The 27,977-nt window shown below is 41.4% G+C and overlaps 1 protein-coding gene across 15 annotated transcripts in view; it reads left to right on the forward strand.

Moving 5' to 3' along the window:
* Window positions 1–27,977, forward strand: part of mef2cb (myocyte enhancer factor 2cb) — a 302,736-nt gene that overhangs the window by 180,085 nt on the left and 94,674 nt on the right. For 14 of the 15 annotated variants that reach the window (XM_038805302.1, XM_038805303.1, XM_038805315.1 and 11 more), the window contains one exon: window positions 7,966–8,169. The exons of the other annotated variant lie outside the window; for it this stretch is intronic. In XM_038805302.1, coding sequence (XP_038661230.1) covers window positions 7,966–8,169 — 204 coding nt within the window. The remainder of the gene's footprint in view (window positions 1–7,965; window positions 8,170–27,977) is intronic. 15 annotated transcript variants of the gene reach the window in all.

Genomic DNA, 27,977 nt, shown 5'->3' on the forward strand with positions numbered 1-27,977 from the left:
GAAACCCAATTCTGAGTTAAGTGCTTCTAGAAATTATTTCTCTTGTGATGTTGCTGTCACATTTTTCCTGTTGTTGGAGTTTCTTATTTATTTAATAACATTTTTTCACTTAATTTGCCTGTTTCTCTCACACCTCAAACAACGATTAGAATTTTAAAAAATTCTATTTGCATGTTTATTTAATATAAATCTAACACAACATTTGAAATCTGTGGAAAGGCTGTAAATTCACAGTGTACAACAGTGAGTTAGCACCAGAGAAGTCAGAATGGTAAGGTTGCATTAACTACAGAGTTTAATTGTTTTGTAAATGTAGTGAAATCTTTGTAGTCACTTTCCTAACGTCAGTTGATTACTCTCTGATTAATTATCCTTAGAAACTCATCTCTAATTTCAGCCTTGACCCTCCCCATCAGACAATATTTGTACCCAGATGCCAACAGTGGGCATTATCCTTTTATTAGGTCCTTCCTGACACTGTTTGGTGAATGTATTGGTGAATCTCAGGAGGAAATATATCATGCACGATTGAGGGGGAGGTTTAAAGTGGTAACTGTCTATGCATTTGAGCCATATGGTGCAATAATGACTTTCAGCAATAAAAGGGGAGGGGAGAATAAGGGGCTGGAACAGAAGCACCAGTGCACATGATTTCTTTCCATGGCACTGGTTGGAAGGAATTGCAGATCAGTCTGAGTCAGAACTAAGCCTCCCTGCTCAAAGTTTATATTGTTTTGTGGTGTAGTGCACTCAAACCCCAAGAAGGACCATAGAACATGATCTGTGCTAATGATTCCTATGTTGCTGAGGTAAGGTGGAAATGTTCTTTTGCTAAGTAAAAATCAAGGTTAAATAGTAGAGATATGAGAAAGGATGAATGTTGGAGGCTTGCCTGATTATCAAATATTTACACCATGCTTTTTCTCAGGAGAGAAATTGGATGAGCTGGAGTCTTATAAAAGACTAGCTTATATTTACAAAAGACTAGCTTACATATTAACTTGATGGGCCAAATGGCCATTTCTCGTTCCTTGCCTTTTATGATCTTTCTATCACTGCCAATAATGGAAACTGCTTCAAGAATGTAAAATTAGTTCATTCTATGTATTGTGCAATTATTCTTCCTTCCTTCCTTTAAGTGGTCCAGAATATTATTAATAATCATGGTCATTTATCCCAATTCATTATGTACTACATTACAACAATAAGACTGCGATCTAAATGTGTATTTTTATTACTGAAAGTCATTATCGCATCACATGGCTCAAATGCATAGACAGTTATCACAGGCATTTCAGTTTGCATCCATCTATCCGTCACCTAACATTGTAGTGCGCCTAATTAAAGTGTGATTTGATAGCTTGTTCTGCTGATTAGCCAACTCCTGTGCAAATGAAAATGCAAGTAACAGGGAAAAAAGCTCATATTAATTTCTGTCAATTAGTAGGAGGTTTAAAAGTGTAGGCAAGTTGTTTTCTGCTGAATTGTAACTTTAAAAGCATGTCAACATTAAAGTTCTGATGCGTTCATTTTTTTACTTTAATTATTAAAGATTTTTCTGAAAGCAAAGAATGGAATTAGTCAAATGAGAAAATGTAAATATTTTTAACAAAATGTTTTTCAAGGGCTAAACTTTTCCAAAAAGAAAACAAAATTGTGTGAACAATAGTAGCTGGAACGTTTACTGAGACAAACTATGCAAAGGGCTGTGCTTGTGCAATCCGAGTGCATGATTTTTGTCCACCACTTAAAAAGTGCACAGAGTATTGTACACCATCTACATTCACAATGATTTGGTCTATTGTTCTTTTCTTTTTATTCCTATTTCCTACCACGTTACTTAGACATTTAATAAGAAGTCATACAACACCAGATCCCCGATGAGTATGTCTGCAGCATGGTGGGGAGATCCCAGGCACCTGGGCAGCTTGTTCCCAATGGGGACCAATGGGTGAATTTCCCTGCCTGTCCTAACCATTAAACCCTCCTCTCACCCATACCTCGCGAGTGCCTCCCTGACAGTCCCTGACAGTCCCTGACAAATCCACCTCACTTCCCATTACTCCAGGCTTCCATGACAATCCAGCATCCTTGGCCTCCTGCATTACAACCAGTTTTCACCGCCCCCAGTCGTGCTGCCATTAATGGAGAGTGGAGGGCTAGAAACTCTTGAGAGGTGGGATATTTCTCTCTGAGGATGACGAGGATTTGTCCCCACACAGATCAGATAAGTGCCTGAGTGATACTAAACAAGCTGAGGGGTTTGGGCCCAGAATGGCTTTAGGTGTCACTGGCTTGCCAGTCAGTGGTCAGGCCCACCATTCACTCACCCATTAAATTCCACTCCACAGCTCACAGTTTCCACACATTGGCAGCTGTATGACCCAAACAGATTACACAACATTCACTGAGCAACCAATCAACCTGTAAATAGTTAATAATCACTTTTTGTTAAATAGTGCTGGGGAGATGTCACTGAATATGTGTTCAGTTGTTTGAGGTGAAGGGAGAACATTGACTGGGTGTAAGGATAATATAAGCAACTACAAACCAAGCAATTTAACTTCAGTGCTGCAGAATCTTTTAGAAATGATAGTGCTAGACAAAATTAGCAATCACATGAGGCAAATGCAGATTAATTAAGGTAAATCCCGCACAAATATGTGAAGGCTTTATAGTTTGTATGATCTGTATTTTGTGGTCTATAGTTTGTAAGGGTTATATTCTATAGTACTGAGGACCAGGGAAGAAGAATGCGAGAGCGATTTGATATTATTTGGTTTTTAGTATCTTCAAAAAGGTTTAATTCAAAGGGCTAAGTCATGGCAGGAAAGCTCAAAGTCGTGGTGTGCTCCTATTGTCCTATGTGGGAAACTGAGAACATTTCCAGTTACCCGGGCCAGTGTGTATGCAGGAAGTGTCTCTTGCTGCAGTCCTGGAAGCCTGGATTTTGGAGATGGAGCGGCGGCTGAGGACACTCTGGAACACCTGCGAGGTGGAGAGTATCGTGGAAAGCACATCGACTCTGTAGACTCTGGAACAGTTCTTACAGGTTGGGCAGCATGGTAGCACTAGTGGATAACACTCTGGCTTCACAGTGCTAGGGTCTCAGGTTTGATTCCCCGCTGGGTTACTGTCTGTGCGGAGTCTGCATGTTCTCCCCGTGTCTGCGTTGGTTTCCTCCCGGTGCTCCGGTTTCCTCCCACAGCCCAAAGACGTGCAGATTAGGTGGATTGGCCATGATAAATTGCCCTTAGTGACCAAAAAAAAAAGGGTAGGAGGGGTTATTGGGTTACGGTTATGGGGTGGAAGTGGGGGCTTAAGTGGGTCGGTGCAGACTCGATGGGCCGGATAGCCTCCCTCTGCACTGTATGAAAAGGGAGGGAGAGAGAAAACAGGGAGCAACAGACAAGTCAACCTGACATCGGTCGTGGGGAAAGTGCTATAGCCTATTATAAAAGATTTAGTAGCAGAGCACTTGCAAATTAGTGGCAGAATCGCACAGAGTCAACATGAATTTATGAAAGGGAAATCATGCTTGACAAATCTATTGGAATTCGTTAAGGATGCAACTAATTGAGTTGACGAGGGAGAGCCAGTGGATGTGGTTTATTTGAACTTTCAAAAGGCTTTCGATAAAATCCCACATAAGTGATTAGAGTATAAAGTTAGAGCTCATGGGATTGTGCGCAGTGTTTGCGATGGATAGAAAACTAGTTGGCAGACAGGAAACAAAGATTAGGAATAAACTGATCTATTTCCAAATGGCAGGCAGTGACTAGTGGCATGCCGTAGGGATCAGTACGAGGACCCCAGCTATTCACAGTATATATTAAGGAGTTAGATGAGGGAACTAAATGTAATATCTCCAAATTTGCAGATGATACAAAGCTGGGTGGGACGGTGAGCTGTGAGGAGGTGCAGAAATCCTTCAGTGTGATTTGGACAGGATGAGTAAGTGGGCAAATACATGGTGAATGCATAATAATGTGGATAAATGTGAGGTTAGCCACTTTGGTAACAAAAGCAGGAAGACAGGTTATTATGTGAATGATTATAGACTAAAGAGAGGGGAATGTGCAACAGGATCTGGGAGCCTTTATACACCAGTCACTAGTAAGCATGCAGGTGAGGCAGGTGGCAAAGAAAGCAAATGGTATGTTGCCATTCATAGTGAGAAGATTTGGATACAGGAGAAGGAATGTCTTGGTGAGTTCACACCTGGAATATTGTGTGCTGTTTTGGTCTTCTTATCTGAGGAAGGATGTTCATGCTATAGAGGGAGTACAGTGAAGGTTTACCAGACTGATTCCTGGGATGGCAGAATTGATGTTTGAGGACAGATTGAGTCAGTTTGTTTTATATTTGCAGGCATTTAGAAGATTTGAGGGGGGTTCTAACATAAATCTATAAAATTCTAATGGGACTAGAGAGGGTAGATGCAGGGAGGATGTTTCCAACGGTGGGAGAGTCCAGAACCAGGGGTCGCAGTTCAATGATAAGGGATAAACCATTTAGGGCTGGGATGAGGAGAAATCTTTTCACCCAGAGAGTGGTGAGCCTGTGGAAATCACTACCACAGGACGTAGTTGAGGCCAAAACATTGAGTGCTTTCAAGAGGGAGTTAGATATAGCTCTTGGGACTAATTTTGGGGATAAAGCAATCAAAGGATATGGGGGGAAAGCAGGAACAGGATACTGAGTTGGATGATCAGCTATGATCTTGATGAATGGTGTAGTAGGCTCAAAGAACCGAATGGACTACTCCTGTTCCTATTTTCTATGTTTCTTTAAATGTGATTAACTATCTTGCCTGAGTCTTTTGATGAGGTAACAGAAGATGTTTAATGCTAATGTGGTTGATGTGGTGTACATGGATTTCCAAAAGTTATTTGGTAACGTTCACATAACAGACATATGAGCAAAGTTAGAGCTTATTGGATGAAATGGGCAGTCGCAGTGTGGATACAAAATTGACTGAGTGACAGGCAACATGAGAGTATTGTGGTAAATAGTTGTTTTTTTTGGACAGGAGAAAAGTTTTTGTTTAGATTTCTCAGAGGGCAGTGTTAGGATTCCTGCTTTTCTTTGCTATATACTGATGATCTAGACTTGGCTGTACAGGACACCATGTCAAAATTTGAGGATGGCACTAGACTTGGAAGTATATGGAACGAAGAATGATAATGTTAAATTTTAAATGGGCAGACATAGACAGGCTGGTGGAATGGGCTGACCAGTGGCAGATGAAATATAATGCAGAGAAGTGTTCAGTGATTAATTTTGGTTGGAAGATTGAAGAGAAGCAGCATAAAATAAAGGGTACAATTCTAAAGTGGGTCCATGAGCAGAGGACCAGGGGGTATAACTGCACAGATCCTTAAGGATGGCATGTTGAGGGAGTTGTTAATAAAGCTCGGGGCAGCGCGGTGGCACAGTGGTTAGCACAGCTGCCTCGCAGCGCTAGGGACCCAGGTTTAATTCCAACCTTGGGTGACTGTCTGTGTGGAACTTGCACTTTCTCCCCATGTCCCCATTTTAAGATAAAGATAGATAGTTTTTTGAAGAATAAAGGGATTAAGGGTTATGGTGTCCAGGCCGGAAAGTGGAGCTGAGTCCACAAAAGATCAGCCATGATCTCATTGAATGGTGGAGCAGGCCCGAGGGGCCAGATGGCCTACTCCTGCTCCTAGTTCTTATGTTCTTTTGTCTGCGTGGGTTTCCTCCAGGTGTACCGGTTTCCAAAGATGTGCAGGTTAGGTCACAGTCCAAAGATGTGCAGGTTAGGTGGATTGGCCATGCTAAATTGCCTTAGTGTCCAGGGATGTGCAGGTTAAGTGTGGTTATGGGGATAGGGCTGGGTAGTGGGCTTCGGTAGGGTGCTCTTTTAGAGGCATGTTGCAGACTCAATGGGCTGAATGGCCTCCTTCTGCCCAAGGTTGGAATTAAACCTGTGTCCCTAGCACTGTAGGGATTCTATGAAATAGGATTCTTGGTTTTATAAATGGAGGCATAGAGTACAAAAGAAAGGAAATTACGAGAAGCCTGTATAAAAGACCAATTTGCTTCAATATTGTATTGGAATATTGTATCCAGTTCTGGGTACCATACTTTAGGAAGGATGTGAAGGCATTCTAGAAGGTGCAGAAAAAAATCACTATATGGTTGCAGATGAAGAACTTACCTTACATGGATGGATTAGAGAAGTTGTGATTGTTCTCCTTGGAGAAGAGAAAGTTGATATTTGATAGAGGTTTTCAAAATCATAAAGTTCCTGGACCGAGTAGGTAGGGAGAAATTATTTCCATGGAAGGATGTAGAACTACAAACACCGATTTAAGGTCAAAGAAGCGATAAGGGAAATCCATTTCATGCAGCAAGAAGTTTGGATCTGCAATGCACTGTCTGAGAGGGTGGTGGAGGAGATTCAATTGTGGCTTTCGAAAGATAATTGGATAATTATCTGGACAGAAAGAAATCGCAGGATTTTGGGGAAAAGACGGCGGAATGGAGCTTTAGAATTGCTCTTGCAGAGAGCCGGCAGAGGCTGAATGGCCTCCTTCTGTGCTGCAACCATTTTATGATTCAATGATCCAGACCTTCTGATCTCTTGGGGTATTTTAACCCAGAGGTACCCTGGAAAATATGCTAGGGAACCTCTCAGAAGTCCCATTGTGTGGACTCTGCGGGAATTGCCTGGGAAGTTTCAATTTCCAATGGGCAATTCCCCTGCATCTGCATCCCTCTGAAACTGAAAGTTAAAGTCGGAGACTTTGGATGGTTCCCATTCACTTACCAGAGGATTAAAACTAGTTCTAACTCAAGCATAACTATACTACTGACCCACAACTACCTTCCTCTGACCACACATCTTCCCCCAACTACCCCCTGAAACCATGACTAGCCCCTGAATCCAAGACGGTCCCCAACCACTGATAACCCACCCAACACTAGACTATCCCTGAATCCCAGACTACCCTTGCACCTTCCCACTTTTGAGTATCCTGCCGACCATCTGACGACACACCATTGACCACTGCCTGTCCCTGACTACCCAGCCCCGACCACCCCCCCACCTCCGACCACCCCCCCCACCCCCCCCCACCTCCGACCACCCCCGACCACCCCGACCTCCTCCCCCCCCCCCTCCGACCACCCCTCCGACCTCCTCTCCTCCCCCCCCCCCCCCTCCGACCACCCCTCCGACCTCCTCTCCTCCCCCCCCCCCCCCCCCCCCCCCCCCCCCCCAATCCCTCTCGTGCACTACGAAAGAGACTCTGTGCTCCACATTTCCAAGCGGCCCGGTTCAGAAGTCTGGGCAATAAATGCGGCGCTCCGGTGCAAGGTAAATAAATAGGAGAGGAGTGACAATCCAATGGTGATTGCCATTCCTTTGGGAGATTTGGCTCCATGAGTACCAAAATAGCAGGGCTGATTGTACGTTGATTAACATTGTGGTTTGCCTACTCTGTGTACTATAATTGGACGTTCACTGTGCCCAGTTAATGTCCTCACCAATGTGGTATCCAGTGTGATTCTCCTTTCAGGTGTGCACGTATGATGTGGATGCCATTTTGGAAGCCTGAGGGCAGTTGTGGCACCCAAAAATCAGGCGCTTCATGATCATAATTTCGCATTTTGTACATTTCAGGGTTAATAATATCATGTAAAAAAAATTAGTGCCATCGGCTAAAGTTTGTGACCTCTGGTTCATTAATATTGTCAATAACAGCCCTGAGTGTAAAGGTATAATTATGCTCAAGAAATTATGACTTTTGATATTCCATCTATTGTGTGAGATTTTCAATCTTTTGCTCAATATTGGACTAACTGTTTCTAGAATGTGATTATAGTAGTACATAATAATAGGGACAACTTACTGGAAATGCTTGAGAATCCTATGATTTTTGAACATTTACAGAATGTGTATTCTCAGACTTCAATCTGCTTTTATGTCTTCTACAGGTGACATTTACCAAGAGGAAGTTTGGGTTAATGAAGAAGGCTTATGAGCTAAGTGTTCTGTGCGACTGTGAGATTGCTCTGATCATCTTTAACAGCACTAATAAACTGTTCCAGTATGCCAGCACCGATATGGACAAAGTACTGTTGAAATATACAGAGTACAACGAACCACATGAGAGTCGAACAAATTCAGATATTGTTGAGGTAGGATTTGCTCTGACTTAATTATTATTGTTTAGTAGTATTCAGGATCTTAGAGGTAGCAAAACATATCAAAAGTCTGTTTCTGAAGCTGACCGAGACAAATGAATTAGATCTATGGACATTTATTCCATACACCTAGCGGACATAACTGTTAAATATGCAGTTCGTTTAGTGTTATTAAAAAATCTTTTCGTCATAAAAGTTGTGAATGAAATGCTCAAATGTTGCAAATCTATTATATCCAGTCCAATCGCAAATTAAATTCATGTTGCTGCCTCGAATCTGCTCCAAGTTTGTTGGGATTAATTTGTGTAGTGATGTGACCATGCATTGCACAAAACAATGGGAGACATGTAAAATATTTTTTAAAAATCACATTCTTTTGCGAAATAAAAACAGAAAACGCATCAGTATCTGAAGGAGAAATAGAAGTTAGCTTTTTGGATGATACTCTTCATCGATATTGACCTGTTAAACTGTCCAACCAGAAATGTTATCCACCCTACTCCCTCATTCAGATGTTGACCTGCAAAATCCCAGAATGCTCTGCTTTCATTTTTGATTTATTTGCTTCTTTTTATTATGTTGTAACGTGCACTTTAATATTGGTATTACCAATAGATAAAGCTGAAAAGAGTGCTTTCTAAAATTACTCACATCAGTAACATAGGAATTTTCAGCAATTAACAGCAAAATTCACTGCAACATCAATTGAATGATGCCGCCTCGGACGTTTAAGCTTTGTTTTTTTTAAACTGTAAGAAATAGATGTTTATTGTTCATCTGATTTAAGTGCAGTTTTCTTATAAAACAAGCTGCTTCAGGTTCACAGCCATAGACGACATAGTTTCAAGCCTGCAGGAAATAGCTCTGCAGTATGTGTGGGTGTTGAAAGCGGGTCTTTACATTAGCTGGTGTTCTGTATAATTTGCATGTCTTTGCTTGATAATTAGTGGTGTCGCTACAATGGTGCATAGCCCCATGAAAGCTTTTCAGACATGTTTAGACAGATTTAAAAAGTTTGTACTCTGGGGAACATAACAGTCACAAAAATGCCACATAGCACCAAATCTATATGAATTTTTACACTACAGTTTATAAATATGACCTTTTGGGGACATGGAATTCCGAAGTACATAAATTAAAATCACGGCAATAATTTGGGAAGAAAAAATGTAAACTTGCATTTGAATGATGCATTCACAAATTCAGGACATGCAGGCAATGAACTACTTTTGAAAATATGATTGTAAGGCTGGAAACACAACAAAATGTGTACAAAATGTACACAGCAAATTCCTTCAACCTGCAATGAAATAAATGACCATATCATCTGTTTTCATTGTTGGTTGAGGGATAGGTGTTGGCCAGGGTGCCAGGCAAACACCTGCTCTTCAAATAGTAGAGAGAGAATTTTCATGTGCACCTGAAGTGGCAGGCATGGTCTTGGTTAAGCATTTCATCTGAGAGATAGGACCTCTGATAGTGCAGCACTCCCTCCACCATAGAGTCATAGAGGTTTACAGCACGGGAACAAGCCCTTGGGGCCAACTTGTCCATGCCGCCCAGTTGTTACCACTAAGCTAGTCTCAATTGCCTGCATTTGGCCCATATCCCTCTGTACCCATCTTACCCATATAACTGTCTATCTACCCAGCCTCTCCTTATAATTCAAACCATCAAGTCCCGGTAGCATCCTAGTAAATCTTTTCTGCACACTTTCTAGTTTAATAATATCCTTTCTATAATAGGGTGCCCAGAACTGTACACAGTATTCCAAGTATTCCATGCCTCCTAAATTCTCAACCAAATCATTGATATAAATAACAAATAACAGTGGACCCAGCACTGATCTCTGAGGCACACCACTGGTCACAGGCCTCCAGTTTGAAAAAACAACCCTCTACAACCACCCTTTGTCTTCTGTCATCAAGCCAATTTTGTATCCAGTTGGCTACCTCACCCTGGATCCCATGAGATTTAACTTATGCAACAACCTACCAAGTGATTCCTTGTCAAAGGCCTTGATAAAGTCCATGTAGACAACGTCAACATCTACCTTGATGGTTACCCCTTCAAAAAACTAAATCAAATTTGTGAGACATGATATTCCACTCGCAAAGCCATGCTGACTGTCCCTAATCATTCTTTGCCTCTCCAAAAGCCTGTAGATCCTGTCTCTCAAAATATCTTTCAACAACTTACCCACCACAGAAGTTAGGCTCACCGGTCTGTAGTTCCCAGGCTTTTCCCTGCGGCCCCTCTTAAAGGCACAACATTTGTTACCCTCCAATCTTGAGGCACCTCACCTGTGGTTGTCGACGATTCAAATATCTGTGCTCGAGGACCCGCAATTTCCTCCTTAGCCTCCCACAACGTCCTGGGATACACTTCATCAGGTCCCAGGGATTTATCTACTTTCTGCGCTTTAAGACTTCCAAAACTTCCTTCTCTGAAATATTTACACTCCTCAAGACATCGCTATTTATTTCCCCAAGTTCCCTAACATCCATGCTTTCTCAATGGTAAATACCGATGAGAAATATTCATTTGGGATCTCCCCCATCTCTTGTGGATCCGCACATAGATGACCTTATAGATCCTCAAGAGGCCCTTTATGTATTTGTACAAGCTCTTTGGATTCTCCTTTCCCTTATCGGCCCAAGAAATCTCTTGTCCCCTATGATTTCTCTCTTACTCTACTCCTACAGCCTCGATACTCTTCAAGGGCAAGGGATTTACTTGATCCCAGCTGCCTATGAATGGCCCATGCCTCCTCCTCCTTTTTGACCAGGGCCTCAATATCCTGAGTCATCCAGTGATCCCTATTTCTACCAGCCTTGCCCTTTATCTCTAAAAAGAATGTGCTTACCCTGAACCGTGGTTAACACACTTTTGAAAGCCTCCCACTTACCAGCTGTCCCTTTGCCTGCCAACAATTCCCCCAATTAATTTTTGAAAGTTTCTGTCTAATACCATCAAAATTGGCCATGCTCCAATTTAGAATTTTAACTTTTGGGCCAGATCTATAATTCTCCATAGTTATCTTAAAACTAATGGAATTATGGTCACTGGTCCCAAAGTGATCTCTCACTGACACTTCTGTCACCTGCCTTTCCTTATTTCCCAAGAGGCGGTCAAGCTTTTCCCCCTTTCTAATCGGCCATCCATATACTAAATGAGAAATTCCTCCTGAATACACTGACCAAATTTCTTTCCATTCAAGCAGCCGCTCCGAGAAATCCTTGAACCTTGCACCAGGGAGGCAACATACCATCCTCGAGTCTTGTTTGCGTCTGCAGAAACGCCTGTCTATTCCCCTTACCATTGAGTCCACTATTACTATAGCTCTGCCACTCTTTTTCCTGCCCTCCTGCAGAGCCAGCCATGGTGCCATGAACCTGGCTGCTGCCACCCTCCCCTGGTGAGCCATCTCCCCCAACAGTATCCAAAACGGTATATCTGTTTTGGAGGGAGATGACCGCAGGGGACCTCTACACTGCCATCCTACTCTTCCTCTGTCTGGTGGTCACCTATGTCCTATCTCTCTCAGTAATTTTTAACTGCTATGTGACCAACTCACTGAACGTGCTATCCACGACGACTTCAGCATCGTGGACGCTCCAAAGTGAATCCATCTGCAGCTCCAGAGCCATCAAATGGTCTAACAGGAGCTGCAGTTGGACACACTTCTTGCACCTGAAGGAGCCATGGACTCCAGAAGGGTCCCTGAATTCCAAGTTTGCACAAGAGGAGCATGGCACGGGCCCTGCCATGACTTAACCCTTAAGTTAGCTTCGAACAACAATGCCAAGAGAAGAAAGAAAAATCTACCAGTCACCAGCCAATCACTTACCTGCTGGCTGTGACGTCACGTTTTGATTTCTTTCTATCTCTCACTTGCGCTCGAGTGTCCCTCGTAGGTCCGGCTCTTCACTCCTCCCGATTATGAGCACCTCTTTTCCCTCAGCATCGAATTTTCCTTCAGCTCCAAATTCTCAATACCTTCACTCTGGCTGAAATCTCACTCCGGCTGGAGTGGGGTTTGTATCCATTACCTTCTAACTCGGAATTAAACTTGCTCTCTCTGACATTAAGGATGGATTTAGTGCGCACACGATGCCCCGAGATCGGAAATTGTACCCAAAGTCAACGTACCTTTAAATGGTCTTTAAATGAACCTTTAAATGTTGCCCATGGTAGGTGGGACTGGAAAATGTGCGCCTAATATTAAAGCGGTTCTCAAGGAGCTTTGCATGAAGAAAATTTACACCAAAACAGGAAGGGAGACATTAGGAAGGTGATCAAATTTAGTTTTGAGAAGAAATTTCAAAGAGGAGATAGAGAAGTTTAGATAAGGAATTTCAGAGTCTGGGTGTTAATGGCTGGTTGATTATGCTGTTGAAGATACACAAGTGTTGGGTGTTATATTACTCTTTGGTAACATATCTCGTTACTCTTTGCTGCGTAATCCAGAATGGTCTGATGGTGTGATTCTGATGAAACCACCAATCTTCAACTGAAAGCAAAACTGATTTGTTGAGTAACAATTGAATAATATTGAGTTTGCACACACCACAGAACTATAACTAGTAAACAAGTAACCTATATTAAAGTATTAACTAATTTAAACTGCATGTGCGAAACTATGCTGCGATCTATCTCTCTTACACTCTACTGTCTAGTCACTCCTGGTTGGAAGAGACCAAGATCCTCTAAATTCTCATATTTATAGTAGCATCCAGTGATGCAGTCTAGCGATTGTGTTATACTGAGATGTAATAATTATCCCTTTACTTATCTACATATATAAATATCATTATATTGGAATACAGAATCTTCAGGAAAATGCAGGTGGGGCTGGCTGCGAGTGAGTACAGGGATATGGGTTAGTGTGCAGAAATATGGAAGAATGCTGTGTAAGTATTCAAAGGGTAAGATTTTAAATTGAACATGTGGGAGGGCTGGTAGTGAATGTAGGTCTACTGAGATGGTGATCAGCAAGCAGAACTTAGCGTTGATAACCTGTATGTGGCAAAGTTTTGGACATGTTGTAGATAAAGAATGGAGTAAGAAGACCAGCAATAAGAGCATTAAAGTAGTCGTCTTATGGCGGTGAAAGCATTAGGGTTTTAACCATGACGATTCTGAGACTGGTGTGAAGGTTTGCAGGAGTGCAAGAAAGCTGTCTTTGTGACAGAAAATATGGAATCTGAAACTCACCTTAATGTCAAGCATGAAGCAAAAGTTGCAAACAGTCAGGTTAAGACCAGGGACTGGATTCTCCATTTGGAGACTAAGTTCTCCCGCCAGAGTAGAATCGCTCCTGGCCTGCACTGACGTGAGGAGCAGCGCCCAAGAGTGGTTCCCTCTCCTTTTCCATGCAAATGTATGAATGGAGGTGAGCTTCCGGGATTCAAATCCTGCCCCCCAGCCCTGCTGACAAATAGGGGCATTCTCCCCCAAACTCCTGGGAATTACAGGTCATTCCCCCTCACAGCATGCACGCATGAGGACGACCCGATTTCTCCCCCACCGACCCCTCATCGAAGGCTCACTATGTCAAGAGGTGCCCCACTCACCCCCATAGTCACCCCTGCCTTGAAGCTAAAGAGCAATCCAAGCAGAATAGTGAAAAATCGCTGCATTTTCACTTACCAGCCCTACACCTACTGCCTCAGACAAAAGTACTGAAAGCAACAGGTGTTACTTTATAGAAAGCCAAAATATATCACAAGGACTTAAACCTCCTCAGATCCTTTTGATCTGTGAAGTTTATATTCACTTTCAAAGATAAATAGCTTTTAGTAAGCTGCAACTGACAGGATAAAAGCTTCCATTCAGCCAGGAGTCTGGATTGTATATTTTCATTTCCATTCGCCCTTGAATGCATCGCAAGTGACCTGCTATGAAGCTAACCATATGTTTTTAAACGTCCAGGAGATAAGTGCTTTCACTTCCTCTTTTTCTCAGCAGAAAACACTTAACTTCTTTTGATGTGATGCGCACCTGTCACTCAGTTAAATGTTCATTAACATTATGGTTAGCTTCAAAGCAGGGTACTTGAGAAACTAGTATGAAGCAAAATGAAAATTCAGACACCTGGCTGTCTGTCAGGTATTACAGTGGGGTCTCTGATATGGGGTCTCTGAAATGATGTCTCTCAGTGGGGGTCTCCGAAATCCATGTAAATGATGGTAATCAGGTTCATACCCTTATTGGGCATGAACCTGATTACATCTGCTGGGATGGCCCAGGCACATCGCAAACAGTTTGGTGTCCAGCCCAAATTCTGTTTCAGTCCTCTCCCAGAATTTTCCCGACATAGCGGGATTTGCAGCAGGCGCATAATGGTCGGAAAATTGGCTCCACTATTTCAATGCTAAGGATTCAACGGGTAAGGTTTTAAATTGGACTTGTGAGAGGACTGATAATGAATGTAGATCTACAAAGATGGTGATCAGCAAGTGGAACTTAGTGTGTGATAACCTGTGTATGGCAATGTTTTGGACATGTTGTAGATAAAGAATGAAGTAAGAAGACCAGCAATAAGAGCATTACAATAGTCATCTATCACCTCTGGGCCTGGGGCATATCTGCGATGACGGTGAATCCCGCTGCCTGGGAAACCTGGTGGGCTCGATCCAGACTGAAGTTGATGAATTGTGCCACTCGGGCATATGGGGAATCCATGACAGCATGGATGCACCTTTGAATGGACATCTGCGAGATCCCAGATAGGTCTCTGCTTAGCGTCTGGAATGACCCCATGGCAAAAAGGTTCAGGGCGACCGTCAACTTAATGGCCACCGGAAGCAGGTTTCTTCTCCCATCCTCTCATGATTCCAGGTGCTCCATCATCTGCACAGATGTCGCACTGTCTCCCTGCTCAGGCACAGTCGTCGGAGACATGCTCAGTCCGGCAGGATCTCGAAGGACAGGTACTGCTGATAAACATGGGGCCTGATGCGTCGCCTCCTTCCCATCTCCTCTTTGGACTGCTGGACAGCCGACTCTCCAGCCTCACCAGCTGGCCCCTGGGCTCCTGTTCTGTAGGGTGCTCCCAGAGCAGCTTCTGCTCATACAGTCTCATCATGTCTGAGCGGGCTGCCGCAGCCAGGCAGATGCTAACCATCTTGGCTGGACTCCTAAACCCATTGCCTGCAGGGGTAAAGGGCAGATGTGTTAGCATACTGAGTATTCCCATACCCATCCAGGTCCAACAGGTGATGCGCTGGCCCTGGCCTGCACTACAGCCGCTGCTTCTGCATGTCTCACCACCCCCACCTCCGGCCATTCTTCCCGACACTGCTGTCCATATCGCGCCCTTGGCCCCATTGATGCCTGGCACCGGGAGAGGCTCTAACCCCCCCCCCCCCCCACCCGCCCCTGCTGGCAGGGGTACCGGTGGCTGTGGCCTACTTCGGGTATCCTCCTTGGGTGGGCCATGTGCTATCCTGCCAGCAGGGTGGCACCTGGTTTGGGATGTATGCCACCAAGTCTCACTGACAGGCACCATGTTTAGAATCATGCGTGCTGGCAGGGCTAACGGGAAAGGCTGGGCAAGGAGACTGGGCACCCATTCGGACCGTAGCTGTGGTTTTGTCGCGGGCCCTCTTTGCAATGCATGGGTTGTGCCCACCTCTCTGGGGCAGGATGGATGGGAACAGGGCGCAGTGGGCAGGCGGGGCTTGGGGACGACTGGTGATCCTGCGGGTTTGGCTAGCTGAGGGGGCAGTATGCCAGAGTGTGGCAAAGGCATGGGTCCAGGGTGTGATGTGCGCTTGCCCTTCTCCCTCTGCAGTGCGGCAGCACCTCGGATGGGTTCACTGAGGAGTGCCAGCACCTGGTGGGCCAGTAGCTGCACTGGACCACGCCCATCCCTTTAGTGGGGCAGCTGGTGTCTCAGGGTTCCAAGGTGGGGTGGCCCGACAGCCGGTGGAGTTCAGCACATTTACTAGACACAGTGAACAGCCAATGGAATGCATATCCAGATGACTGTCTTGCAGCCGCGGCAATGGCTTGGAGCGCCCCTGGTCCCGCTACTTCCCCCCCCCCCCCCATCCCTGCCGTAGCAGATGCTCCCCAGCCAGCGGCACAACCGTCAGCCCACCGTTATGTCTTTGAAAAGTTTCCTTACCTCTCTATCCCTCAGCAGCCACAGCACCCAGTCCCCGTTTTTAAGTACTACAAGAGAATCGCGAAGGCGTCACTTCAGCCTGGCAGAGGCGGAGCACAGTGGGAGGCCAGAGATTACCATGTCGGGCCCATTAATGATTTGTTAATGAATGCTACTGTACGTTTTGCATGCCCATGTTGGTGCGCGGAGTAGAACGCATTCAAGCTGCCATTGAGACATCGGAGCATGGCGCTCATTTGGGCGCTCGGCGGCAGCCTCTATTTTCGGCTGACACCCGATTCTCTGCCCGATCTCGATTCGTGATTGTGGCCAGTGGCGGACTGGCCAGGGTGTTAGCTTGCCCGATGGCAAGTGGGCCCCTGATGAAGTGGGCCCCCTATATCAAATAAAAATGCAATAAAGAAACAAACACAGACAACTGTTTTAGTAATAAAAAGGAATAAGAAAGACAAGAGAACAGGACACAAATAAGCAGTGCGTGAAAAGGAACGAAGCAGGGGAGGTAGTGGAAGGATGTGGAGTAGGGGGGCCCGGGCATAATTAAGGAAATTCCATGTTTTCAGCAAGAGTGTGTGAATTTAAAGATAAAGTTACAATTCGTGATTTGAGATGGTCGGCAACTTCAAAGGATATCAAGCAGTAGTCTTGGTTCAGCCGGTACATCGGTCCGGGGCCCGGAGAGCCAAGAAGGGGCCCGTGAATCTCTGAAGGGCCCTTAAAAATTAGAATTAATTAGATAAATAAATCTCCAACTTCTTTCCTGAGATTTGTATTCTAACTTAATAAAATATAATTGTTTTTAAAAAGAGCAATACCAAATAAAAATGCAATAAAGAAACAAACAAATAATCACTCGGTGTATGAAGGAACAAAGCAGTGTAAACGGATGTAAAAAGGAGTGGGGGGAGGGGGGGGGGGGGGGGGGGGGGGGGGCTGGTTCACCCGGGTCGGACACAGTTGGAAATCCACGTTTTCAGCAAGAGTGTGTGAATTTAAAGATAAAGTTACAGTTCGTGATTTGAGATGGTCGGCAACTTGAAAGGATATCAAGCAGTACATAGGGTCGTGAGGTCACCGAAAAGGAGAAGCGGTACCTTTGACCGTGAATCATGAGGTCAAAGATATTGAAGTGATAAGTCATGATCGGTAAACTCAAAGGGTTGCGACTTGTAACACTACACTGGTATCAAACTGGACATGTTAACTTTGGTCGTGGGACGATTCTTAATGTCTTACTATAGTCGGACTAAACTTCTAAGTTTCAACAGTTGTCTCAGTTGCTTGCTGGTGTGAACACTGGACAGTGGATAATCTCCTCTTCTGAAGCTGCATAGGCCACAGTAGTATTGACTAATGAACATAGCCTATTGAAGTGTAAGTAAGTTATTTTATATTTTTTTATCAAGTAGGGGTTTATCTGGCGTTCCTTCAAGTTATTCTTGCAATCATCAATATTAATTTTTCCCAATGTGGGCTATTTTTAATTAAGGTTTTATTTCAGGAATATTACCCCTACCAGCATGGAAAAGAAAAAGCATAAATCTGGGTCACTAAAACGCAAAGAACAAAATGAAGCAGAAAGGAAGGAATCAGCCAAGCGATGCAGGCCTATTACAGAGTTTATAATACCACAAGCACAATCCACATCAATATCCAGTTCTGCAACAAATAATCAAGAAGCAAGAAACAATGCTCATGGTGATGATGCAATGATATGCGAGTTACAAGAACAGAGAAGAGGTACTTTGAATGGAGAGACAAATATAAGTGCATCCATTACTAGTCAACCCAGGCCCAATATTTCTTATGGCTTCCTTGTTCCGGTATCTGTACTGCCTGTAGTTGCAACATCTGAACACATAGCTTCAACTAGTGACAGGGAATCAGATATTCCTTCAAGCATAAATGACTTGGTTTCTGAAGCACATCCTGTAAATGAACCTACGCAAGAAAATGAAAGATCAATTACTGGAATCTTCCAATATCCATCACGAGCAAAGCTAAAACAGTTTTTTGCTGATCATCCACTTCAGCCACTTGATGATCTGCCATTTGATGCTCGCTTGTATGAGAGGAACATTATGAATGACTCAGTCCCAAGAAAATGGCTAACATATAACAAAGAAAATAGATGCTTATATTGTTCATACTGCTTAGCCTTTGAGTTTCCCAACACTTGTAATCCATCACCCTTTGTACGTGACTTTAGTGACTACAGGCGTATTAGTCAGAGCTTGACTTTACATGAATCGACAACAATATATGTCAGAAATGCTCAGCAATATATCAGTGTGGTTAATGATGGCACCTTAGATAAATTTTTTGCAGCATCACTAATTAAAAGGAAAGAAGAAGTATTGAAGCAGAGAAGTATTGTCATGAGGATTATAGACATCATAAAGATGTTAGGCAAGCAAGCACTTCCTTTTCGAGGTCACCGAAATGAATCGGCCTACACTCTAGATAATGAGGTTCTGAATCATGGCAATTTTTTAGCTACAGTGCAGTTGATGGCAAAATATGACCCCATTATGGCAGCTCACGTTTCTGCAGTGCAAAACAAGTCTAAACAAAGAATCAAACGATTAGAGCAACAAGGAAAGGCTCAAAGTAAAGGCCGTGGTGGACTTGTTACATACCTGAGTGAAACAACTATGAACATGTTAATCAAAATTATGAAGAATATGATACAAGAAAGAATTATTCATGAAGTTTCTCAAGCAAAATATTATTCTATTCAGGTTGATTCAACACAAGATCGATCAGTTTAGCATTATTATTCGGTATGTGCTTAAAGGTATTATCTGTGAGCGACTACTTTCAGTTGTTCCAAGTAATGATGGTACAGGACAGGGACTTTTTGATCTATTGATTGAAACATTACAGCATCTTAAAATTGACCCCCAAAAATGTTTATCTGATAGCACAGATGGCACTGCAAGCTACCATGGCCAGTATAATGGTTTACAAAGTAAAATTGCTGATGTGGCTGATCAACTTGTTCATATATGGTGCTATGCCCATGTCTTGAATTTGGTGATAACTGAAACAACAAAATGTTGTGTGCCTGCAGTTTCTTTTTTCAATTTGCTCCAGAATATAGCAACTTTTGTGAAAGCATCACACAAGAGAATGGCTGTATGGATAGAAGTTGTTGGAAAACATCTAGGACAAGAAAAAATGAAACGATTAAAGCTAATTGGTGAGACCAGATGGTCAGGAAAATCCAATGCAGCAACAACTATATTTGGGCGTTTTGATGATGCCGCTGCCAGTACTTTTGTAAATCTATTGACATGCTTATCAATGATACAAGATTCAGAAAAGTTTGATGCAAAAACAAAACATGAAGCAAATGTTTTACTTCAAAGTCTTCTAAAGTTTGAAACCATATTGACAGCATTTACTTGTATATATTTGAAACTACAACCCCGTTATCAAGTTATCTACAGACAAGTGGTTTAGATATGTTTACTGCATGGAGTTTGGTAGATTCAGCTACAACAAAGTTGAAGGAACAGACAAGAACATTTGATAACGTTCACAGCAAGGCTTTGGAATTTGTAAATAAATGTAATGACAGGATTTCGCAAATGAATATGGATGAAAATCAAACATTGGAAATTGATGCGTTAGAAACAGCATTGCCAGTTAAGAGGCAGAGGAAGAAGAAAAGAATGGCAGATGAGCTTATTGATGATGAAAGAAATTCCTCAGATTCTCTAGCTGATTTTCGAGTAAATGTGTTTAACCTAATAATGGATCTCATTGTCCAGTCACTAGAATCACGCTTTGTACAACACAAACAGTTGTATAAAGATTTGTCCTGCTTGGACCCAGCAAAGTTTAAAACTATTGCAGAGAAGGGCCTTGAAGCTGTACCTGTGATACAACTGCAGAATTGCATCAATTAATGAACAGAAATAAAACCACCTTGGCTATGTATAGCACAGATATTCTTGCAGATTTACATGTTTCTGTCAAACTAGTAGTCAGGATGCAGCAGTGTATTACATTGTATGGTATTGACCACAACAATGACAAGCAAGTAGTTTGTGAATAGAGCAGTTAAAATAATCATGTATGGTATTGACCACAACAATAACACAAGCGAGTATCTTGTGTGCGTAGACCAGATAAAATAATCACAGTATGTGCTGACCATCCACACATACACACACATATATGCATAAATATATCACTCAGTTGACCTTACTGTATGCTGAATGCTTATGGTATTAAAATTCTTGCGTTGAAACTTACTTCAAGTTAGTTAACATGTGGCTAACATAACAAATTTAGCCTTGGTAAAGTTCTTTGTTACTTTATGTTCCTGAAATAAATGATCAGATGCAACAACAGATCTGAACGTCACAGACTACTTCAGAAATGAGATCAGTAGGTGGGACTACTGTGCATATAGTCAGAACGTCAATTCTGACAGATTAACAGGAGAGCTGCTCTATATGAAAAACATAAAATTCTTACCTTTTATTCCTACTGGAAACATTGCCAGTTAAAATGTGTACTGTAGCATGAAAGAAGCTGATGGTTATGCTGAATACTTACAAACAAAAGTAATAAAGTCACTTCATATACTAATTTTAAACTAATTTGCAACTGACAGTCAGTGGAACATGATACCCTTGCAGTAGATTCAGTCATTGTTACTTCATTGAGCATTGTAACATCATCTAAAAATCTGCGCTTGCAGTTTTTCAATATGTAATATATATAATTTTGTGCACACATGCTTGCTATGTTTTTTTAAAGAGTCTTTGAATAATGTTCAGAATGGCATTGCTCACGTGTGTTTTGATTACAAAAAAAACACTAACATCAATGAAGCTCTTGTTTAGAGTTAGTGGTTTAGGGTGTTATTTAGGATCAGAATGTACAGTACTTACTGTTATTTATGACTGAATGTAAAAACCACCATTTATGAGGAACACAATCTTTTGTGAAAACGTAGGCGGGGGAGAACTATTTAGTGTTGGAACATTGCACTGTATACTGTACAGTCTATTGGTTTGTGTGGAATTTTGCTTAATTACATTCGTACCCAGAAACCATGAATTGAAGATGGTTAGCAAAGCCATTTTATAGCAGGAAATGAGCTAGGCTAATGATGCTCCTGAAAAGAAGTTCCTATATGGAGAAGATCAGAAAGAACAGTTTACGGTCCTGTGCATTAGAATGGTTTTCCTTTCAGTACCTGTAGGTTGAGCAACATACAGAATGGTGGCGACACAGGTTGCTCATGCATGATGTGCCACATGAACAGTGTTTTAGTGCTGAGCAAAATCCAACAATTCCATCATCCTGATTGTTTTAGCCTGCATAATCCCCGTCAAAACTAGCAGCCCAGCAGTCACCTGGTAAGAACTTGTGAATGAGATGAAAGAGATCTCTGTCAATTATTTGTAAAGGTCAAAATGCTAATGACTTACTGCTGGGGTAATATGTTTTATCGTGCCTCTTAGAAATCAGATTCCCCCCCATCCCTGCCCCAGCAATTTACAATTCTAGAGCTGTTTGAATTTATTTCATTGTCTTTCAAAAGTGCAAAATAATCTTAAAATCCTGTTGTGGCTATTTTGTTACTGGGATTGCTCAATTTTTAAAAATTGTTAGAAGATGAAGACCGCTAGCTATACAGTAAAGAAGAATGTTGACTGAAGCACTCCCTGTTAGTATGTGCAAAAATTAAAATAAATAATCAATAAGAAATTGAATTTATGTGAATTCTTAAGTTATTTTCCATGAATTTATAATGTATTATGGAAATAAAGCAGAAACAAATCCTCAACATTCTTAACCATAAAAATGACAAATTTGATTTCGGGTTTTTAATACATACATTGAAAATACGTGCAAGAAGGTAATGAAGAATCTGAACAAGATTACAATGTGCAATTTTAGACAACCAATTATAAAACAAACATTGAAGCTGATGAAAAGTTACATTCCAGAATGATTTGAATGATACCAGAGTTCAGAGGATTCACATGATGAGAGGTTGCAAACCAAAACTGAATCCACTAAACAGAGGACATTGAAGGAGATTTAATAAAAATTATCAAAGTATTGACAGGGATTTTAGAGGATATTAATGAAAATTGCTTACTCCGCTGGTGATTCATTAGCGCATAAATATATCTAGTCGTGTATACTAGTACTAAAAGCATAGATGGGGGAAATTGTAGGAATTCTTTCAATGCAAATAGATGCAGAACTGGCTCGGTCACAGAACGAAAAGATTAGCAGTAGAAGGGTGTTTTATGAATGGAAGTTTGTGACTAGTGGTGCTTCACCGGGATCTGTGCTGGGCCCTCTGTTGTTTGTACACATAAACGATTTGGAGGAAAATGTAGCTGGTCTGATTAGTAAGTTCGCGAATGACACCAAGGTTGGTGGAGTGGCAGATAATGTATTGTTAGAGGATACAGCAGGACATAGACAGGTTGGAGATTTGGGTAGAGAAATGGCAAATGGAGTTTAATCCAGACAAATGTGAGGTAATGCATTTTGGTAGGTCTAACATAGAGGGGAGATAGCAAAATAGTAAATGGCAAAGCTCTTGGGAATACAGAAAGTCAGAAAGATCTGGGCGTGCAGGTCCACAGATCTTTGAAAGGGGCAACACAAATGGACAAGGTAATCCAGAAAGCATAAGGGCTGCTTACCTTACTTGGACGGGGCATCGAGTATAAAAACTGGCAAGTCATGCTACAGTTGTATAGAACCTTGGTAAGGCTGCACTTGGAATATTGTGCACAATTCTGGTTGCCACACTACCAGAAGGATGTGGAAGCTTTGGGGAGGGTGCAGAGGGCGTTTACCAGGATGTTGCCTGGACTGGAGGGTGTTAGCTCTGCGGAGAGGTTAAATCGACTCGGACTGTTTTCATTAGAAAGACTGAGGTTGAGAGGTGATCTGATAGAGGTCTACAAGATTATGAGGGGCATGGATAGAGTTGATGGGCAGGCACCCTTCCCAGGATGGAGGGGTCAGTCACCAGGGGACATAGGTTTAAGGTCCGTGGGGCAAAGTTTAGAGGAGACATGCAAGGCAGGTTTTGTACACAGAGGGTGGTGTCTGGAACATTGCCAGGGGAGGTTGTGGAATCCAATACATTAATGGCATTCAAAAGGCATCTCAACAAATACATGGATATGATGGGTTAGTGAGATATGGCACAAGGAAATGCTGAGGGTTTTGACCAAGTGTGGTATCATGATCGGTACAGGCTTGGAGGCCCAAATGGCCTGTTCCTATGCTGTATTCTTCTTTGTTCTTTGTTCAAAGGTTTAGTAGAATACAGAATATATTACAGAATATGATGTTGCACAATTCAATCACGGTATGTGGGTTAGAGAATGATGGCAAAGCAGAAATCTGAGAATATACTGAAGAGCTCCAGTGTGGAGTTAACACCGCACAAGTATAATGAATCAGATGGCCTCCTTCAGTGTTGAAATTTCTATAATTCTGTAATTTGCTACAAGGTCACCAGGACATGGAATGTTTCACTACATGTTCTTTGAGGCAGAGACTACAAGATCACTACAAAGGAAACTGGATAAAGTTTTTAAAAGTGGAATTTACAAGCATTAGGGGAAAGGGTAGAGAAGTCAGATTACACAGCTCTATTTAGAGCCTTTGCAATAACATAGGCACAGCAAAATGAACAGATTCCTCTGTGCTGTAATTTCTTTAACATATCTATATATGTATTAGTATGGGAATAGAAATTGGAAAAGGGACACCTTGAGCAAAAGTATGTAATCTGTGAAGTCAAATTTATGCTATTTATGGAGTGTGACAGCAAAGATAGGCAATGGCGCTTCATTATTTGCACTGTATTTGCAGGAGGTGACTGTGGGAATAGACTTGTAAATGTGTAAAAATAGATTTTTTTCTCAATTAAAAAATCAAATCTTTTGAACAGCAAAATCAAATTTTTTGAAAGGCATCAATATGCTGTAATTGGGGTATCTTTATAAAGTGTACTGGAGCCATCTAGTGCATGGCAATCAATATGCTAAGAGTAAAATATTTTGGGGGGGTTTTGAGATTTGGGTTCAAATACATATATTTTTGTGTAATGTCCTATAAAATCTCAGCATGATTTCATAAATCTGATGTTTTAATCTATGTCACCCTTGCAAACCATAAACAACAGCTTTGCTTTGGCTAGGTGAGGTACAGAGTGAGTTGAAGTTTTAGCATGAAAGATACTTTTGGATATCCTGGCGCTCCACATATTCAGCCTGTTCAAAGATTTCGAGTGGAAATGAATTAAACAAGATTATGCACTGAATTAGCTTTTGTGGGACTAAGGAGGTTTATCTCGAGTCATTAGCATTACGTACTTCATAATTATTAGAATAAGAGCTTTAGGAGATTTTTTTTTAGCAGTTAGCTCTCATCTTTAGTTTTATTTTTCATAAGGAGAGTTAAAGCTAAAACAATCATACGACTGAGCTTCACACTTCAAATTAACTACTGTTTCTAATCGAGTGGTGCCATCATACATTTTCAGCAGTTTAAGATTATTTTATTTCATAACCTGGTAGGTGCAACGCGTCTCTCAAATATACAATACACAATATTTAAAAGAAGCGGAAGTTCCAGTGAGCAAAAATAAATCTTCCTACATCAGAAACTAAACGTGCAAGAATATTTTACACAGCTCATAATTATATCTTGCATTCTAGCGTTTTCTGCATTTCCAAGTAGAGTCAGTTCTTTGTTTTCTAGTTACTATTTCACACAGTAAAAGCTTGTCGTTTTCAGTATTTTTGGCCAGCCTGCCAGAGGGCAAGTTTATTTTTAAACCTCTGAACTCTGAATAGTCTTTATTTTTCTAAGATTGGAAGCAGATGAAGTGCCTGGAGTTAACAGATCGTAGGCTTGTTTCAAATAATGAGAATGGGAGTTCTCCCCCTTTTGTGTTTTTATTCTTTTGCTAAGAAATGCCTCATAACCGGTAGTATCCTAAAAATAGGATCTGGTGCAGCTAAAATTAGCGAGCTCTGTGCCTTGCCAAGGAGAATGGAAAGGAATGGGCGTGGAGTAGCAGTTTCTCTGATCCTGCTCTATTCATTCAACGATTCCTCTGAGAACATAGGCAATGATAAAGTGCCCTTGAAAAAAGCCACAGTCTCCAACTCAACTCTTCAGACTTCTGGGTGCCAATAAGTCTTTTAGCCCAAGGATACACATTTTTTTTTTGTTTAACAGCACAGCAGTGAATCACAGACTTTAGATTCAGAAAGGGCAATAGATCAACAAATATAATACAGTTTCTGTGCATAAAATATACATTTAGCTTCATACAGTGCAAATAAAATTGTAGAAAATAAGATTTTTTTTGTGTAGGTGTTCAAATTGCTGTTTATTATTATTACACATAACATATAGTCAAGAAGCACAATTGCCTGCCCAACAGATCCACTATAAAATATGTTTTAATCAAGGTTATGATTCATAATTGGTCCTTGATTGCGTCAATTAATCTTTGCAACATAAAGGTTGATGTAAAAGCAACATTGCTTTGTTTGTTCAGAATTCATCCTCACATCACTATTGAAACAATGACAATGCTCTTGGTATTTTTAAAAATTCAATACATATTTAATATGTTCTTTGTGTCTGCCCTCTTATTTTTCCTATTGGTATAACTTGGCTGTTGTGATTTTTGTTTATTTACTGATTTTCAAAATAAAAACTAGTTATAATGAAGAAACATATTAATCTAACAGAAGTAACGCACTCCAAGACATGCATACGGCAATGATTTCAACAATGGCCTTCACCCTGTTTTAGAACAATCCTAATGTATGGACACCTTTTTACTATTACTGTATTGCTTAATATTATTTTACGTTTAGCAGGCTGCAGAGTAGATGATTGTGTTGTGTAGATTTTTATTTCTGTCAGGGAATCTGCTTAACTCATAAAATACAAAAAAATATATATTTTTAAACTGATAGGAAAGGGTTAAATAGATGTATGATAATAATTGCAAACCCTACCCTCCAAGATATGATTTATAGGTCCATAATTCTGACTAAGGTGTTTTGAATAAGTTTAGAATTTCCTTTCCCAATTTGTTATTACTACTATTTTAAAACCATTAAAGAACAGACAAAATAAGAATGGTGAGAAAATATGGGTCCATTAGCCAAACTGAATTGTGATTTCTGTTAGATAGCCACAAAATGGCACCAGTTGTGGATACCTCTCTCTGTCATATTGCCCTCTCTGGAAAAGGACATAAAATGCAGAATCGGAGAGAAAATGGACAGATGAAATAGATACAACAAGGAAAATAGAAGCACGCAGAATATTTCCATTAAATATAACAAGGCTGCATAAAAATAAATTTGCAATAATAATTCAAGATTGTTATTGATTAAGCAATTAAACCGAGAAAAACATTGAAGAAACTATTGACTTTTATAAGTTTGTGGGAGGTAGATGTTAGCCACTAAATTGTTAAAACTACTAACATTTTTAGTTAAAATGTAATAGGTTGAGACATACAAATAGAGTTAAACATTTATTTCTTTATATAACAATGTGTGAATAATCAAGCATCCTTGAATTATGAACTGTTGTGTGTGTAAATGTCACTGTCGTTCAGAGGGTCAAATGTATCAGTACTCTTTGCCTATAGTTGCAGATCCTTCCTGTAGGGCATTTGTGATAAGGCTTTAGTGACAAAGCCAATAATTGATGTGGAGTGCCATAGAAAAAACTGGTCCTTATGTCTGTGTGCCTGGGCCCCACTAGTCTCTTTCCAAAACGATCTGAAGTATTTGTTCCTCATGCTTTGGCCCCCTGCTGCTCTTTGTAATGAAATAGACCTCAAGCAATTTCTTTATCCGATACACTGGATTGTATTGTGTTAGTATGGTATATTCACAGCTATTGAGGAATGAATTTCAGTGCTGTTTCCTTGTCATGAGACCTGCAAATGATCATATTTTAGACCTTTACAAAAAGATAACATTTTTCCATTAAGAGCATTTTGATGCTACCTTATTGTAAAACTGTTTGGATTGTGGTTGTTTTATTTTGGAACTGACAATCGTTAGAAGGAGGAATTCCATTTGCATTCTTAATTTCTAAGTTTTAAAACATATGTTCATCATTTTCTCTTTGTTTGAGTCCCAAGTAAATGTCAATAGCTCTTTTCAAATAGGCAATATTCAAAATGTCTTCAGGGGCAAATGTACTCGATGATTAGGATGGGGGGAGGTGGCACAGTGGTTAGCACTGTTGCCTCACACCGCCAGGGACCCGGGTTCGATTCCAACCTCTGATTACTGTCTGTGTGAATTTTGCACATTTTCCCAGTGTCTGCATCGGTTTCCCCTGGTGCTCCGGTTTCCTCCAGTTCAAAAATGTGCTGGTTGTGTGGATTAACAATGATAAATTGCCCCTGAGGTTGGGTGGGGTTACGGGGATAGGGCGGGAGATTTGGCCTTGGTAGGGTGCTCTTTTGAAGGGTTGGTTCAATGGGCTGAATGGCCTCTGTAAATGTAGGGATTCTATGAATTCAGTTTTATTTCTGCTGCTGATCACTATCCAGTGGTGCCTTTTAGAAAGAAAACATTTGAAGCTCCGCAATTAAATAATTACCTGTACTTATTGTCTT

This window comes from Scyliorhinus canicula, chromosome 8 (assembly GCF_902713615.1).
Source record: "Scyliorhinus canicula chromosome 8, sScyCan1.1, whole genome shotgun sequence".
NCBI classification, from domain to species: Eukaryota; Metazoa; Chordata; class Chondrichthyes; order Carcharhiniformes; family Scyliorhinidae; genus Scyliorhinus; species Scyliorhinus canicula.